At 48.7% G+C, this 17,543-nt stretch overlaps 4 protein-coding genes across 4 annotated transcripts; 2 read left to right on the top strand and 2 right to left on the bottom strand.

Annotated features, from left to right (window-relative positions):
* Positions 1-1,539: 1,539 nt before the first annotated feature.
* Positions 1,540-2,199, bottom strand: DFJ58DRAFT_847670 (uncharacterized protein; the record flags this gene model as incomplete). Its single annotated transcript, XM_041393499.1, has 4 exons — positions 1,540-1,572; positions 1,628-1,730; positions 1,792-2,036; positions 2,089-2,199. 4 exons carry the CDS (start codon positions 2,197-2,199, stop codon positions 1,540-1,542), a joined length of 492 nt encoding a protein of 163 aa, XP_041236183.1.
* Positions 2,200-2,368: 169 nt separating this feature from the next.
* On the top strand, positions 2,369-4,889 carry DFJ58DRAFT_847669 (uncharacterized protein; the record flags this gene model as incomplete). The annotated part of the gene is made up of 6 exons (XM_041393498.1): positions 2,369-2,679; positions 2,731-2,853; positions 3,124-3,677; positions 3,725-4,314; positions 4,373-4,559; positions 4,615-4,889. 6 exons carry the CDS (start codon positions 2,369-2,371, stop codon positions 4,887-4,889), a joined length of 2,040 nt encoding a protein of 679 aa, XP_041236182.1.
* A 112-nt stretch (positions 4,890-5,001) lies between these two features.
* On the top strand, positions 5,002-5,929 carry DFJ58DRAFT_821772 (uncharacterized protein). Its single transcript, XM_041392041.1, has 4 exons — positions 5,002-5,299; positions 5,346-5,642; positions 5,690-5,742; positions 5,766-5,929. Exons 1-4 carry the CDS (start codon positions 5,072-5,074, stop codon positions 5,887-5,889), a joined length of 702 nt encoding a protein of 233 aa, XP_041236181.1. The 5' UTR covers positions 5,002-5,071; the 3' UTR covers positions 5,890-5,929.
* A 474-nt stretch (positions 5,930-6,403) lies between these two features.
* Positions 6,404-7,539, bottom strand: DFJ58DRAFT_847667 (uncharacterized protein; the record flags this gene model as incomplete). The annotated part of the gene is made up of 5 exons (XM_041393497.1): positions 6,404-6,601; positions 6,685-6,784; positions 6,836-6,943; positions 7,006-7,376; positions 7,429-7,539. 5 exons carry the CDS (start codon positions 7,537-7,539, stop codon positions 6,404-6,406), a joined length of 888 nt encoding a protein of 295 aa, XP_041236180.1.
* Positions 7,540-17,543: the final 10,004 nt, after the last annotated feature.

Here is a 17,543-nt window from a genome sequence, read left to right as displayed (position 1 = left end):
AGACCTGCAGAGGTTGCAAAGAGTTGAACAGATGAGCATTGAAATGCTCAGGGTAGTAGATTCCATGATTGAACACTTTGAAGAACAACTGACCATGTAAATTACTGCATTGCAACCTGTGAATTTTCATTGAAATCCCCACATCATGTACACTACGAATTTTTCAATACATGTCCCCGGGTGTCGAACGGGACTCAATACACGATGGTTGGGATTCGATAATTGGGACTCAACACTCGGGACTCGATAGTCGGGACTTGATATTTGATATTTGGGAGTCGATAATCGGGACTCAACATTCGGCCACTCGATTTTCGGGACGCGATGTTCGATGCTCGGGACTTGATGCTCAATAGTCGGGACTCGGTGTTTGACAAATCTCGGGGTTCGGGACTCAAGGTTCGATAGTCGGGATTCAATGTTTGTGACTCAATAGTCTGGACTCAATAGTCGGGACTCAATAGTCGGGACTCATAATCGATATTGACTAGTGGGGACTCTGCATATCATATTAGGTCTGATATATGAAAGTACACATTGACATGTAAATACAAGGTAATGGCAGGCAGTGTAGTATCAGCCCATTACTTCTTTCCCCTTGCTCTCGTCACTCGAGTGCTTGTGTCCAATGGCTGCTGTGTGACTTACTCCGGGTTGTCCTTGCCGATGGCTCAATCACCGCTTTCCTTCCCCGCATGTTCTTCAGCGCCGGCGACCTTTGACTCGTTCTGTTGCACCATCCTCCTGAACATTGCGAGTGACTCTCGCAGTCACCCAGTCAGGAGGTCGCCCATTCGCAATGTCAGCAGTGCACCAGTCTTCCCTGCATTGACCGGGCGAGGCTTTGGAATTGCATGTGGGACCCCTGTCCCTTCATGTGCTGTCGAAGGACAGGCTCTGTTCTGGGTCTCTTTTGCGGGGATCTACCTTCCTCTGTGTCATCATCAGCATCATCCTCCATGTGATGAGTGTTGTCCTCGGGATTGCTCTCTGGATCACTCTCGTGATTGGCCTCGGGATCACTGTCAGTTTCGGTCGATGAATTCCGAGGCCTTCGGATCATAACTCGTCTGGCATTACGAGTCGATGAGAAGGTGAATTTCCGGATACAACCGAGGCTACCATGTCCCCATCTCTGTTCCTCCATGCTTTGAACAGGAATGTTGGACCTTCGCCTTTCTCCTGCCGAGCATACCAGAAATTCAGTAAGGCGGTCGTGTCCCAATGTTGCAACTTCGAAGGCTCCTTCAAGTCCACATCCGCCGGAGAGACATTCTTGCCACAAAGTCATCCTGACTTTGTACGATGGCACTCCATGGCACAACTGCCTTGACAATCCCAAACAGATACCTGTATAAATGATTCAACAAATGTTCGTGTGTTGCGAGGACGGACTCACGATAGTGCGATGTGAGAAATGCTCTGACGATGGCTTTCTTCTCCTCGAGTTTGTCTCGGTGATGTCAGGAAGCACCGGCATCCCATCCCCATCAATTTCGAGTTCGAAAGCAGGCTTCCTGATTCTCTTTCGACCTCCATTCACCTGTCGCCCACCATCTCGTGCCCCAGCACCTATCATGACAAAGATCAACCAATTCATTCCAGTAGCCAGAGATCAAACACTCACCGAATTGTTCCTGCGCATACTCCTGCCAAACTGGCTCGATGTCCTCCAGTCCTTCGTCTTCATGAAACTTTCCCCATCTCCTAATGCCTCGTTATCATCGTGCCTGCATGAAATGTATTGAGATCGAAGATCTGCGATGATCTGCGATGACAAAATTGACTTACATCCCGAACAGCACCTCTCCCTGTTCATTCTTCCATGCCGACATCACAAACACTCTCATCCCGCATTGCCTCCACATCTCCTTCGAAAAGTGCTCCATATACACCAGTCCCTTCTTATGAGCCACTTGTGCTTGTATCTCGGGAGGAGGAAAGTTGCTGGACCATTCTTCGGCCGTGTCTTTCGCCTTCTCCAACTCATCATCGGACAATTCAGCCATGACTCTTTTTACAGCCGCCTGATAATGCTTGAACATACCGGGACCTCGGTCATGAGGGCAAACAATGTCCGGTACTTACAGATAGGTGGGACTTGTTCGAAGAAGACGAACTGGAAGACCAGCTTGAGCCTGAAGATCTACCATCTGTGTCGGGACCCGAGTTCCAGCCGAAGGAAAACACCATGGTCATCATTGACAAGTCCGGAGTTCATCGCCTCCGGGTTCGATGCTGCGATTGTCCAAATGCCATGAGTCCAGACCTTCAAATGTTTCGACATGGATTTTTCCCCGCTTCATTTAACAAGCCGAAGACTTTATTCACCTTCAGGGTTCTCGATGATTTTCTTGGACAACCTTGAATGTGGGACCTCGGCGATGAACTATTACAGCAAGCTCCGGCGAATGACCTCGAGGATGTTTCCACACCTTGTACCGGTAATGCCATGTCTCTCTCATCTAAAGGACATTATATTGACAAGGCATGGGGCAAGGACCGATACCGAGAGCTCATGAGAGTCGCCCGACAGTGGAGGCAGTTGAAGACGATGAAATGGCATGGCTTCGGCCATTGTTCCGACAGCCCGAATGCAGGAGATCTCGCATTATTTTGCCCGGCATGTCCTCAGCCTGGGATTAATGTGTCCTTCTCAGGGGATGAATCACTTGATGAGTGAGTCTTCCTCGATACCGAAGTCACCTCAGCGATAATAACAACTCCAAGGTGGAAATACACCCGGTCATTTGTTATGGATGGAAATTTCAAAGCTGAACACCTGCATCCCATGAAGCCATTTGATGAAGTTTGGCTGTCAGATGGGTTGGGATTCATGGTGGGAAAGGACAGGTATAACACGCATCTTGCAGAGGCTGCCGACACTTTAGAAAAATCAAGCTGCAACAATCACCGGGCAGTAAATCAAGCAAATGCGGCTCGGCACAAGCTGGAATCCACGGGTATCGGGGGAGTAGCCTGTGCGAGACACGGTTGCTTTGTTCCTCACTCGATGGTAGATTTTCAGAAAGGCGAAAGGCAAGCCGACCCAGCCATTCGATATTCACGAGTTAACCATGCATCATTCGCAGACAAATGAACATGGACTATGCCCTTTGTGAGGGCCCGGCACAACATGGAAGGCATCACCAGGGCGGTCACCTTCTATGATATCAACTGTCAATACAACAAGCACTTTCGGGTTCGGGTGGATCGAAGCCGATTTCTCGAAATGGTTCCGGAATTGACCATCATTCCCGGAATCGGGTTGTGGCACATCCACGGACATCAGGACAGCTGCTATGTCCGATATGCGTCGAATTTTATCGAAGGCATCGGTCGGATTGATGGAGAGATCATGGAGACCCTATGGTCACGTCTCAACCTGATTTCCCCTGCTGCTCGGGGAATGTCATCCCCGCATCGAAAGGAATGTCTCGATTATCAGATGAATGATTCCAATTTCTGCAAGATGATCCGCATGAAAAGGACCCTTTGCCGAAAATACAAGCAGGCGAAGAATGGCATTGCCGAAAGTGAAAAGGCTTTCGACATACTCAATGAAGCAGCACCCGGCGATTCAAAGACAGAGTGGCTAGCCAGCGAGAGGATCGCTCAGTCCAGCAGAATAAATAATCCTGCGGCTATGGATGTATATGAGATTAATATCAAGAAGGGTTAGTTGACTTTGTCTCCATCAAAGTCTGATTAATTTTGCATTCAGCACCGAGCAAAAAGGAGATCGAGCTTAGGCTACTAGAGGAGGGTAATGCCCGAAATGCAGCACCTGCTCGCAGGTCTGTGGCGACATGGATATCAATGGGGTTGGCGATTGAAGAGGCTCAAATCGCATTGCTCATCGAGGTCCGAAGAATTGGTAGAAGAACTACCGAGACACAGAAGTTAGACATCGCCCGGCAACGCGATCGTCTCCAAGGCCAGATAGATGGATTCACTCGGTCTGCTATTACGCATCTCGGAGAGGGATTTGATGCAGATGATGATCCTGAAGACTTGTACTTGGACATTCTTGATGATCTCGATGATGACTTGGCAGACTTCACCGAGACATCTGACACATGGGCAAACTCCCCTGAGCTCACTGTAATCCCATTGCCATCAAACCTCGGGGTAGATCGATGCAGACGCTGTATGGCAGACGATCTCATTCCGCTGGAGATGTCTCTTCGTGAAGGGCAGGCCAATGACTCCCTTCACAACCTCCGAATTCACTTGTGCAACAAGGCGATTCTGTTTCGAACAACAGTTAGGCAAGCCAAATCCCAGGCCCTGAAAACTCGAGCTTGGTCCCAGGTGACGTCGGTGCAGCAGGCAGTGTCCCTCCATGCCAGTATATATACGAAGACGGAAGCAAATGATGCAACTGGAGCCAGGGCAAGACCAGGTTCAGAAATACAAACCCCTGCTTCGAGAGCAACTCAAAATCAGCACTGCCGTCGGCGATCCAAATGCCCGAGGTCAGCGAAACGAGTCCCTCGCTTGGTTCTGGTCAGTCGAAGTCGACCTTGGGGGTCCCGATCACTCGTGGAATGAGGAATGTGAGTTCGGGCATGCTTGATGTGTCCCGCACTCAGCTGACGGAGTCATCCGAAGTTTACCGAGTTCATTGGCTCCGGGCAAAGGCACTACGGGATCGATGGAAGGAAGAAATGATGTTGGTCCAATTGGAGATGGATTGGACATGTAACTTTTTCTTGTGGAAAGCAACCCAATGGGGTGACAGGATGCGCGAATCATTGGTGAAACACCTTCCGGGTCATGCATGCTACTCGGGAAGGCAATCCCAAATGTATTCATTGCTGGCACAGGATGCCCAGGCAGCATTTCAAGACCTGAAGACCGGGTTTATAGATGCTCGAGATGAATGAAATTTTTTTGCCAACGATATGAAACAGCTACTTTGACCCAAACATTTTAGTCCCGGGAATTGGCCGGGTCGACCCATGTCGGAGTTTGAAAATTTTATCAATCAACCAGTGGCTCATATCTTGACCTCCGAACCAACTGCCATTGTCATTGTCATTTCCAGCTTCATAATCCTGCATTAACCATGTCTGTATTGCATACTCCCCCAACATCCCCTTCTAATTCTCAGACTTCCGGCAATGGGTTCCGACCCCTCACACTCACTCAGGCAGATATTGCAGCTACAATGTCAATGGCTGCATCTCGCATCCGAGCGTCCATCTCTCAATATCAGATGGAGGCTGCCCACACCCAGGAGCCATCTGCTACTCGGATCACGCACTTTAAAGCCGGGCTGCAATGGGAGATAGCTGTAAGAGGCTGATGACTGTGGTGGTCAATGCTGACATTTCCAACAGACTTTTGTGACTCCCATCCTGCAGTACTCAGCTGCAAGGAACATCATTTCGGTTGTTCCGAGCCCGGTTGCTCATATTCTTCAGTTGATTCCCGAGCTCACCTGGAACATGGTTCCGGACCACATCTTTTCATCCCACCTATGCCAGTTTCAAGACGTTGCAGATCTGGGGGATCCCTCCCGCATTGTATCCACCTATGGTACTCCATGGTGGACCGGATCAACTGCCATCCCGAACGAATTATGGCCATGGGATCAGGTATTCGCTAATTGTGTCTGTCACTACCAGCATTGGCTAGTAAGACTTTTACAGAATTTCCTTGAGTGATGACTAATCCTTTCTAGTCTGGCGTTGAGGACGAACGTCTTGTTGTTCCCGAGCAGGTGGATGAAAGCTCGTTGCAACGCTGAAGGCACTGAGGTGGATGAGGGAACGCCTCCTGACAGTGATTGAGGATCAACAAGCTGGCATCCGTGAAAAGATGGCAGAGATTCAGATGTACACCGCCGTCCTAACCAAATTGAACCCAAGGGGACCAGAGTAGTTCTAGTCCTTCAGTTCAGAATGTTGAAGTCTAAATTCTGTACATGATGAAATAAGTACTGAAAATTACATACTGACTTTCGAATATCTGACCTATTGCTATATGCTGAGTCCTGCATACCAAATATCGAGCATCGAGATCCAGATATCTTGAGTTCCAAATATTGAGTCCCAAACATAGAGTCCCGGATATCCAGTCCCGAAGCCCAAGATTCGAGACGAGACTTGAAACTCGAACATTGCTATGAGTTGCGAGTTTTGAGTCCCCACCGAGTCCTGACAATCGAGTCCCACAGCCCGACTATCGAGTCCCAACCATCGAGTCCCAACCATCGAGTCCCGACAATCGAGTCTTGAAACCCGAGTCCTGACAATCGACTCCCGAAGCCCGAGATTTGAGTGCCGACCATCGAGTATCGAGTCCCCAATATCGAGACCCAAAACCCAAGCAGCCCGAAGCCCGAGATTCGACACGAAACAAATCAAAACTCCAAACACCACGACACTTTCTTGAATCACCGAGTACCGAAACCCGAGTACCGGGTACCGAGTCTTGAAACCCGAATCCGCACTATCGAGTCCCAACTACCGAGTCTTGAAACCCGAGTCCCGACAATCGACTCCCGAAGCCCGAGATGTGAGTGCCGACCATCGAGTATCGAGTCCCTATTATCGAGACCCGAAACACGAAGCCCGAAGCCCGAGATTCGACACTCAAACAAATCGAAACAAAACTCAAAACATGACACTCATCAATTTTGGGAGTTGTTTTCTTGAATCACCGAGTACCGGGTACCGTGTACCGAAACCCGAAACCCGGTACTCGGTAGTCGGTGAAATCGAATATCGAGTCCCGACTATCAAGACCCGAAACCCGAATGTTGAGTATGGAGTGCCTGACATCTAGTATCATGTATTTGAAGGTGGGTACTAACACGGGTAACTACCTTTCTACTTCTTCCAATCCAACCTTGCCCATCCACACGACGGAATCCCAGCATAAACATGAACAGCATCCCTCATATACCATGCCCAGGCAATCCGATCCCCTTCCACTGCATGAACCGCGTGTCTGACAATCCTTCCCGAAAATGCAATCATGCACCCCGGATCGTACCTTAACTCCAGCTGCAGGCTTGGCATACTCATCCGAGCATTAGAATAATTCCCCACGCTAGTGAGAATATCGAAGCATTCGGAAATCGATGAGGGGTCTCGATGATTCGGGGTTTCCCGATTGCATATGATGATGGTGAGGCTGTTAAACACCGTTGCCCAGTACTGGAGAGTCTCTGACATCTTCGGCAGTTCCTTGCTTCGTGCCTTTTCTCCGAGGCTCGCAAAGGCTTGCAACCCTGCCCAGTACTGCTCAGGATGCATCACCCTGAGTGCCGCTGTGGCAATGGCTGCTGGCCTCGCAATGGCTTTGAGGATGTTCTCGGAGGATGGTCCCTTCAATGATGCAGATACCTCCGGATCGGACTGATTCTATGGGATTGGTGAGTTTAACTACCGAGATCGCCATCTCATCAGATCCTACCTCGTGCCCCTGCTGAAACCATGCCGGAGATAAATTAACGCATCCAGGAGTTAGGACATCATTTTCCGAGCTTGGTGTGAACCACTGTTGAGTAGTCCGCCAAAATCCCATCGAGCTTTATGCTTTGTTCGAGCATGGGAGCTAGCAAATCCGAGGCCGCCCAAATTTCATTCTGTACGTACCATTTGATGTTCAATATCCATCCAGTCACAACTATATATAACCACACCTGGGTGGCATCGGTCAAGGCGTCTGGGAGGTACCATGCGATGATGGCACCGGATGCATCAAGAATTGTCGCGGGTATGTCGATCAACTTTTGTGCCCCTCATGGGCCAGGAGGAAACCTCTCGAGCAACTTTTCCTCTCTCTCTTCATTACGCCCCGTGTCCTTGGGGAGATCAATTTGCTATATCTTGCCAATATCGATTGGCATCTGAACTGTGATGAAGCAATTTGACTGATTATAACGAATTTTTCTGAATCTGCAGGAAGACTCACTGGGATTTTTATATGCCTTTATGAGCCGATCAACCAATCGATCACAAGCCATCACCAGATCAGTGTCTAGGTTTGGAGAAGGTATAACTGGGTCTCCTCCTGTCTTCTCTGCATTGAATTTCTGTTCCGTATAATCACATGCCACATGAGTGACAGTCAGGGCCCAAGTGCGCAAGAGGGTATTTCATCATCGGAAGTGGAAGAAACATCCATGATTGAATTGATCTTGTGAGATCAGAAGCTGAATCCTGAATGTCCGCACTTTGGTGTTAAAGGGGGTGGAGATTGAGAGGATCAGATAAGGCAGCCTTGGATGATCTGAGCTTTCAAAGATCTATTATCTCTTATCATCTATTGCTCAATGAACTACCACATGATTGGAAGTCTGTTGGATGTCAGATACTCGTTTGTCGAGACCGGGCCTCGGATCTCGGTACACTTCACTCGATTTTGATACCCGGGACACCATAGTTGGAACTTGTCTCGAATCTCGGGTCTCGGGTCTCGGGCATCGGGTCTCGGGCATCGGGCATCGGGTATGTGGGTCTCGATGGTCGGACTCGATATACGGGACTCGTTGGTCGGGACTCGATACTCGATTGTCGGGATTCAATGGTCAGGCGTCGGGTTTCATGACTCAGTAGTCGGGACTCGATAGTCGGGACTCAATGGTCGATTTTCGGGAATTCAATAGTTGGGGCTCAGATATTGGTAACTTCACTCAATTTTCGGTGGTCGGAACTTGGCATTTGGCATTTGGTAGGCTTGGATGATGTTGGCTTTTTCAAAGATCTATTATCATCCATTGCTCAATGAGTACCAGATGATCGGAAGTGTGCTGGACATCACATATTTGTTTGTCGAGACCCGGGTCTCGGAACTCGGTACACTTCGCTCGAGTTCCACTTCACCCCTTTGGCCAAAGCTCCGTGCCATACCACATCATTAGATGACTTTGAATAATCACCTCCTTGATTTGGATGATATACAACTAAGCTGAGCTCCATATGTCTACAATTACATTCTCCGGGTCACTCAATCACAATCCATTTGAGATGATCTAAATTCTGACGGGTCCCGAGAGCGAGGGCGATCTGGGTGTTAATGCCCGAAAGCATCGGGTACTTGGCACTCGGAACTTGGCACTCGGAACTCGGCACTCAGAACTTGGCATTCGGAACTCGGCACTTGGAACTTGGTTCTCGGCACTTGGCACTCGGAACTCAAGAACTCAGAACTCGGCACTCAGCACTCGGTAGTCAGTATATACATAGTATTTGCAAATATCTCACTCAAATTATATCTGTTTGAGACAATGTGAGTTCTGCCACACCCCTGAGATCAAGGGCTATCTACATATTAATGCCTCGAAAGCATCAAGACCAGACATCAAAAACATCGAAAGCATCGAACTTCTGATGCCAAAATTCACCCGGTATATAGAATTTTGTTCATATCTCACTCAAATCACATCCGTTTGAGATGATCTAAATTCTGATGGGCCCCTGAGAGCGAGGGCTTTTAATACCCGAAAGCATCGGGTCACTCGGCACTCGGCCCACTCGGCACTCGGCACTCGGCACTCGGCACTCGGGCACTCGGCACTCGGCACTCGGCACCTCGGCACTCGGCACCTTGGTACTTGGTACTTGGTAGTCAGTACTCGGTGATTCGTAGTCTCGAGACTCGAGACTTGTGATTCACAAGTCAAAATTTGACACTAATGTGTAGTAATCTTATGTATTTCTGTACTCATTTCACTGACTACCGAGTGCCGAATCTCGGGTCTTGGGTATCAGGTCTCGGCACTCGGTACTCGGTATTTCCAGATGACACAAATGTATATCATCTTCAATTTGAATTTCTTAACTCGTAAAATGTATGACTTTCCAGTTGGGTTTTGAATTTTGAGTTTTGAGTCTCTTGAGTCCCGAGTCTGGGTGTTCAGGGCTCGGGTTTCAGGTTTCAGGTTTTGGGTTTTGGGTTTTGGGTTTAGTACTTGGTACTTGATATTACCCGATGTCGGCCCACCCGTCTATGTAAAATTCTGCACTTCGGCCCACCCGTCTATCTAATATGACCCCACGTTGGCCCACCTGTCTATGTAATAAATAATTCACCTCACCCTCGGCCCACCCGTCTATCTAATATTACCCCACGTCGGCCCACCTGTCTATGTAATAAATAATTCACCTCACCCTCGGCCCACCTGTCTATCTAATATTACCCCACATCAAGCCCACCTGTCTATGTAATAAATAATTCACCCCACCCTTGGCTCACCCGTCTATCTAATATTTCCCTACGTCGGCCCACCCGTCCTATCTAATAAATATTTCACTGCTCCCTCGGCCCCATCCGTCTACAAAATAATACTGATACGTCGGCCCACCCGTCTATATAATACTATTTGCTATACATCTCTCCTCAGGTCTATAATATATGTCAATCCTACTCTACATATTACCACATGGGCCCACCCATCTCCATAATAATATATCTCCCGGCCATCCGCTATCGTCGATGATATATATAACCGTCAGCATAGATGGGCCCACCCGTCTCCATCGGAAATAATAGTGCCTCCCGGCCCACCCGTCACATCGGGTAATATACATAATATCGGCCCATAATCTGCTGGCCCGTATTACAACGGGATATATGTAGGTCGGGTGACCCGTATAATACGGGATTTGTCACTGAAGGGGCTCGAGAAAGGCGAAGGGTCCAACATTCCTGTTTCAAAGCATGGAGGAACAAGATGGGGACATGGTAGCCTCGGTTGTATCCGAAATTCACCTTCTCATCGGACTTGTAATGCCAGACGAGTTATGATCCGAAGGCCTCAGAATTCATCGACCGAAACTGACAGTGATCCGAGGCAATCACGAGAGTGATCCAGAGAGCAATCCCGAGGACAACACTCATCACATGGAGGATGATGCTGATGATGACACAGAGGAAGGTAGATCCCCGCAAAAGAGACCCAGAACAGAGCCTGGTCCTTCGACAGCACATGAAGGGACAGTCGGTCCCACATGCAATTCCAAGCCTTCGCCCGGTCAATGCAGGGAAGACTGGTGCACTGCTGACATCGCGAATGGGCGACCTCCTGACTGGGCTGACTGCGAGAGTCACTCGCAATGTTCAGGAGGATGGTGCAACCGAACGAGTCAATAGGTCGCCGGCGCCGAAGAACATGCGGGGAAGGAAAGCAGTGATTGAGCCATCGGCGAAGGACAACCCGGAGTAAGTCAACACAGCAGCCATTGGACACAAGCACTCGAGTGACGAGAGCAAGGGGAAAGAAGTAATGGGCTGATACTACACTGCCTGCCATTACCTGCTTGTATTTACATGTCAATGTGTAACTTTCATATATCAGACCTAATATGATATGCAGAGTCCCCACTAGTGAATATCGATTATTGAGTCCCGACTATTGAGTCACAAACATTGAATCCCGACTATCGAACCTTGAGTCCCGAACCCCGAGATTCGTCAAACACCGAGTCCCGACTATTGAGCGTCGAGTCCCGAGCATCGAACATCAAGTCCCGAAAATCGAGTGCCGAATGTTGAGTCCCGATTATCGACTCCCAAATATCAAACATCAAGTCCCGACTATCGAGTCCCGAGTGTTGAGTCCCAATTATCGAATCCCAACCATCGTGTATTGAGTCCCGTTCGACACCCAGGGACATGTATTGAAAAATTCGGTAGTGGTACATGATGTGGGGATGTCCATGAAAATTCACAGGTTGCAATGCAGTAATTTACATGGTCAGTTGTTCTTCAAAGTGTTCAATCATGGAATCTACTACCTTGAGCATTTCAATGCTCATCTGTTCAACTCTTTGCAACCTCTGCAGGTCTGCATCAGCTTTTTTCAGTTTGTCGGATGTTTCTGCCCAAGCAGTTCGGAATGGACGCTCGGCCTCGATTAGTTGTTGGATGGAAGGGTCAGGAAGACCTCCAGTACGGCGTTTGTAATCATGGAGTTGATCTTGGACGGATTGGTATTCCAGAAACATTAGCTCAAAGATAAATGCTCTGCTTTCAGATACTCACATTCTGGGTGTTGGTATTTTCCGAAAGGATGGAGCTCCCGGACCATCAACCGTACATCCTCAATATTGAGCTCCGGCTGGTCTCCAGGGAGTTCGGTAGATGATTTGTCGGCTTGGGAGATAAGATCAGTCTCCATAATGGTCTAGAATGAATGGACCCACATGAAATAGACACCTCTGAGGTAGCCGGAGCAAAAGTGGGAGGATCAGCAGAGTCCAGCAACTCATCAACATCAATGACATCATCCTCAGGCCCGAGGTACAAGTCTGGATCAATGAGACAGCTGGCATCATCAGCTTGACCCGGATGTGATTGATCTTCAAGGGTGAAGTTAGCATGCATGGTGATCCCAGGTCATCAGTAATGTATAGTCATACCGGGTATTGCAGCCGACGCATCTGGGGGTCCAGATGACATAGAATCATATTCTATGTCATCATCCGGCCCGAGGTATAAGTCATCTAAGTCATCTAAGGGATACCCGGTGAATAGATAAGGCATGATAAGAATACAACATACCTAGTGATGCCCGGCCCATAGATGAGTCATCCACATCCATAGAATTATAGTCGGTCACCGGTGGGTCATTAAATCTAATGGCTGGATGGGAACTCATGTGTGGAGAATTGGTGGACTGATTGACTGATGATCTAAAAAACTTCGAAGTTCAACACAAAGCCGGCAATTGCCAAAAGTTGAACCACGACCAAACAAACACAAACAATAAACAATTTTGTGGATCGCCCATCAAATGTCTTGTTTGTTTGAAACTTCATCTTTCTGATAACTGATTTCAATCTGATTTCAAGATCTTTAAATCTCTCAACCCACTCATCATGTCCACTCCAGTTGACAACTCTTTGACCCATCTCAAGGCATCCGCTGCCCAGATCATGGCCATCATCTGTGCCCACCCGGCAGATTCCCCCGGGTCCCAGCCACTCGGCTTTGGGAAAACAGGTTGCTACACTTGTAGTATGTATTTTGTTTGGTTGCTTTTTCTTCTCTAACATCTTGCTAGTCTGATGTAGCCAAGGAGTATGGGTCCGGGGATGGTCCTATTCCCGGCCTCATCATTTCATGCTCCAAAGAGCTCCAGCGCATTCGGAACATGGTTCCCAAGGTCTGGCCAGACTGGCACTCCATCGGGTATGACGATCCTCGCATTCTTAGGCACCCTGGTACCCCAAGGTCCTCGCCTGGAACACCTTAGGCGACCAGACCTTCAATCTCCCAACTGCTGCCCCCCCATCCACAGGTCCGATTCCTGTCAATCTTCCCTCCCCAGCCATCCCTGCCGGCAATGTCGCCGGCCCTTCCACCAACCCCACCACCGAGTCCCGGGACAAGGGGAAAGATAAGGCCGTCTTCGCTGACCCAGACCCCGAGGCAGAAGGGAGTAAGAAGAGGAAGTCCCCCTTGATTTCTGGACTCTCCTCCCAACCCCCGAAATCCACGATGAAGAGTCACAAGCATCAGAGGTCTGCTCGCGTTGTGAAGTCCAAGGCCATTGTGGAGTCGGAAGATGATGAAGACTCGGTTATGCAGGTATGTCGTCTTGTTCATTTTTTCATTGTCTCTCATTTTCGTGTAGCCACCTTTGGGTGGAGTGCCGGAGGTCGTCCTTCCCCGGCTCTCCACAATTGTTGCAAGGACGCCTGATTTGCCTCGCTCGCCCCAGGTACCCAAGAAGAAGCCCTTTGGCCCTGCCACAGTAAGTGTCATTTATGCGTCCGGGACTCGGGTGTGTGCTTACATTATACCAGGTGATTGCCGGCAGTCACACAGCAGTTGTGGAGCCCTCCCAGCCCACTCCCGAACCTCCAGTGCAGGCACCCCCGGTCATCCCTGCAGTTGACATTCTCATTCCCGGACCAGTGAGTACTTTGAAATATCTCAAGTGTCCATACACTAATACAACCAACAGAACAACCCATGCTATGCTTGCCACAAGCACAACTGGCCTTGCGCAACTCGGCTGGACAAGAGGACCGGGGCTCCATGTATGTCATGCATCTACTGCACAACAAAGATGATCAAGTGCACCCCCACGACTATGGGATCCCCGCCTCCTCGCGATCGTTCTTCCTCTACTACCCGGAAGACGAGGTCCAGAACACCATCCAGGGCTTCCTCCAAGACTCCCTCCAAGGCTCCCCCCGCATCCCAGACTCCCGCCCCCTCCAAAGCTTCCCCTGCCTCCCAGTCCAGGGCCCGAACTCGCAGTCAGTCTCGTGGCCGGGCCGGAACTTCTGGTGTCACTGCTGTGACCACTCCCAAGACCCAGACGCGTGGTCGCAGCAAGACTATCACTGCCGTCAAGGCACCTGCACCTGCACCTGCACCTGCACCAGCTCGTAAGTCACCTGAGTTTTTCATCACCGTCTGACCTTCATTTTCCCTTGTAGCCCTTCCGTCTTCCAGGTCGGCAGTCCCTGCTGCAGCACTTGGGGTGCCCATGCCAGATCTCCATGCCATGTCCATTGCAATTCGAGATGGCGCAGCTTGAATCGCTCTTCTCGAGGCTCATGTGGCAGCGCATGATGGTAAGATTGACACCCTGCAACGCCTTCATGAAGGCCTTAGGCGCGAAATCATCGACCGGCACCCCTCATTCCCACTTCCCGACACTCCTGCCCCTGCAACATCCTTGTTGCTTGATCAATCCGACCCCCGCACCATGTCACCCCCAGAATCCACACTCCCTCCTCTGATTGATCTCAGTATGGAAACAATGGCTCCCACACCCACAGCCCCGACATCCCTGGATGCCTCTGCCATTGAGGGTGTCCTGTTCGACTACAACCAAGTTGTTCATCCAGAGGATCCAGATGCATCCGGTGAAATTGTGGACCCAGGTGATCCAAGCAACCTTGTCCCAGAATATGACTCTTCCAGCAACATGGATGTTGAGGTGGAGGTGAAGGTTGAAGAGTCTTCTGTGGAGGTTGACATGGCTACATAATTGCATAGTGATAGATGTATATACAAGTTTTCAATGAATGTAACCTCTGCCAGTCCATTGATTGAGTCACTGAGTTCCGAGTCCTAAGACCCGAGACCCGGAATTCGGCACTCGGGACTTGAGACGACAGATTTGAAACTTGAAACTTGAAACTCGAAAGCACTCGAATTTCGGGTCTCGGTACTCGGTATTCGGTACTCGACACGATGCTCGAAACTCATAAAACTGTTTCAAATCACCGAGTACTGACTACCGAGTGCCGAGACCTGAGATTCGGTACTCGGGATTCGGTACTCGACACAATGCTCGAAACTCGTAAAACTGTTTCAAATCACCGAGTACTGAATACCGAGTACCGAGTACTGAATCTCGGTACTCGGTACTCGGTATTCAGTACTCGGGTCTCGGCACTCGGTAGTCAGTACTCGGTGATTTGAAACAGTTTTACGAGTTTCGAGCATCGTGTTGAGTACCGAATACCGAGTACCAAGACCCGAGATTCAGTACTCGGTACTCGGTAGTCAGTACTTGGTGATTTGAAACAGTTTTACGAGTTTCGAGCATCGTGTCGAGTACTGAATACCGAGTACCGAGACCCGAGATTCAGTACTTGGTACTTGGTATTTGGTAGTCAGTACTTTCGAGTTTCGAATTTTGAGTTTTGTTTCCAATCTTTTGTCTCGCGTGCCGAGTGCTGAATTCTGGGTGTTGGGTGTCGGTACTCGGTTCTCGGTACTCGGTACTTGGTGATTCGAGTCTCGAGACTTGTGACTCGTGATTTACAAATCGACATTTGAAACTTGTGATTTCTGAGAACAATGTGTATTATCTTATGTATTTCTGTACTCATTTCACTGACTACCGAGTGCCGAATCTCGGGTCTCGGGTCTCGGTATTTCAAGACAACAAAAATGTATATCATCTTAAATTTGAATTTTCTTCACTCGAGACTTGAAACTCGTAAAAATGTACAATACCTAGGCCTATCTGTCTATATGATATGTATCTGGGCCCACCCGTCTATCTAATATGACCCCACGTCGGCCCCACCCGTCTATGTAATAAATAATTCCCCTCACCCTCGGCCCACCCGTCTATCTGATATTACCCCATGTCGGCCAACCCGTCTATGTAATAAATAATTCCCCTCACCCTTGGCCCACCCGTCTATCTATTATTACCCCACGTCGGCCCACCCGTCTATCTAATAAATAACTCACCTCACCCTCAGCCCACCTGTCTATCTAATATTACCCCACATCGGCCCACCCGTCTATGTAATAGATAATTCCCCTCACCCTCGGCCCACCCGTCTATCTGATATTACCCCACGTCGGCCCACCCGTCTATCTAATAAATATTTCACCACTCCCTCGGCCCATCCGTCTACAAAATAATACTAATACGTCGGCCCACATGTCTATATAATACTATTTGCTATACATCTCTCCTCAGGTCTATAATATATGTCAATCCTACTCTACATATTACCCACATGGGCCCACCCATCTCCATAATAATATTTCTCCCGGCCCATCCGCTATCGTCGATGATATATATAACATCAGCATAGATGGGCCCACCCGTCTCCATCGGAAATAATATTCCTCCCGGCCCACCTGTCAACATCGGGAATATACATAACATCGGCCCATAATCCACTGGCCCGTATTACACGGGATATTATGTAGGTCGGGTGACCCGTATAATACAGGATTTGTCACTGAAGGGGCTCCGACCTCTATAAGCTCTCTCGAGCACAACATGGCGGAGAGCAGGTGGCCAGCATTGTGTCTGTGGCTGATATCGTGAGCAGCACTCATCTTATCTCAAGATTTGGTGTCATTGCTCCACGCGAGTGGACAAGCAATACTGTTTTAGAGGACTGCGACACTTTTTGGCTCAACTCATACCTAGACAGACATACCTTTACAAGGTTTAAATAATCCCTCATTGTATCTGACATAAAACCAAATGACTTGCAATGTCAGGTCATCACTTATTCATTTCTGTAAAGTGACGCAATTATTCAGATATGTAAAGATGACCCTCTACTTATGTTATTGAGCCCGAAACACCTCAGAGGTCCTGATATTGCGCCTGAAACACCTCAGAGGTACTGATATTGAGCCCAAAACACTTCAGAGGTCTTGATATTACGTCCGAAATGCCTCAAAGGTCTTTCTATTGAGCCCGAACACCTGCTTATTGAATCTGATCTCATATGCTGGGTCTCTGAGTAGACATAACTTAAATTTAGCAGGTATTTCTAAGATGAGGTGTTCATGTTGACTTACTTCAGAATCCCACCCACATTCCTTTGCATTTTCTGACTCTTCATCAATATCACTGTCGTTAACCATAATAATAGTATCAGTCCAAGTCAGTGCATCTTGAAGCTATGTCTGCACCTAGTAGCACCCGCAGTAAGTCTTCATGACTTTTTGAAGGGAGTTCTTATGATTATGTCGACAGTTCCACGGGATGCAAAGAAAAAAGCCTTGGAAAATGCTGGTGAGCGCATGAACATCTGCCTATAATCATTGACATGCATACTCACCTTTTACGAGTCTGGAAT

The sequence above is a fragment of the Suillus subalutaceus genome (assembly GCF_016647625.1).
Source record: "Suillus subalutaceus strain FC151 chromosome Unknown DFJ58scaffold_236, whole genome shotgun sequence".
Lineage (NCBI taxonomy): Eukaryota > Fungi > Basidiomycota > Agaricomycetes > Boletales > Suillaceae > Suillus > Suillus subalutaceus.
Note: the sequence above shows the minus strand (reverse complement) of the source record. Positions and strands in the feature narration are given on the sequence as shown.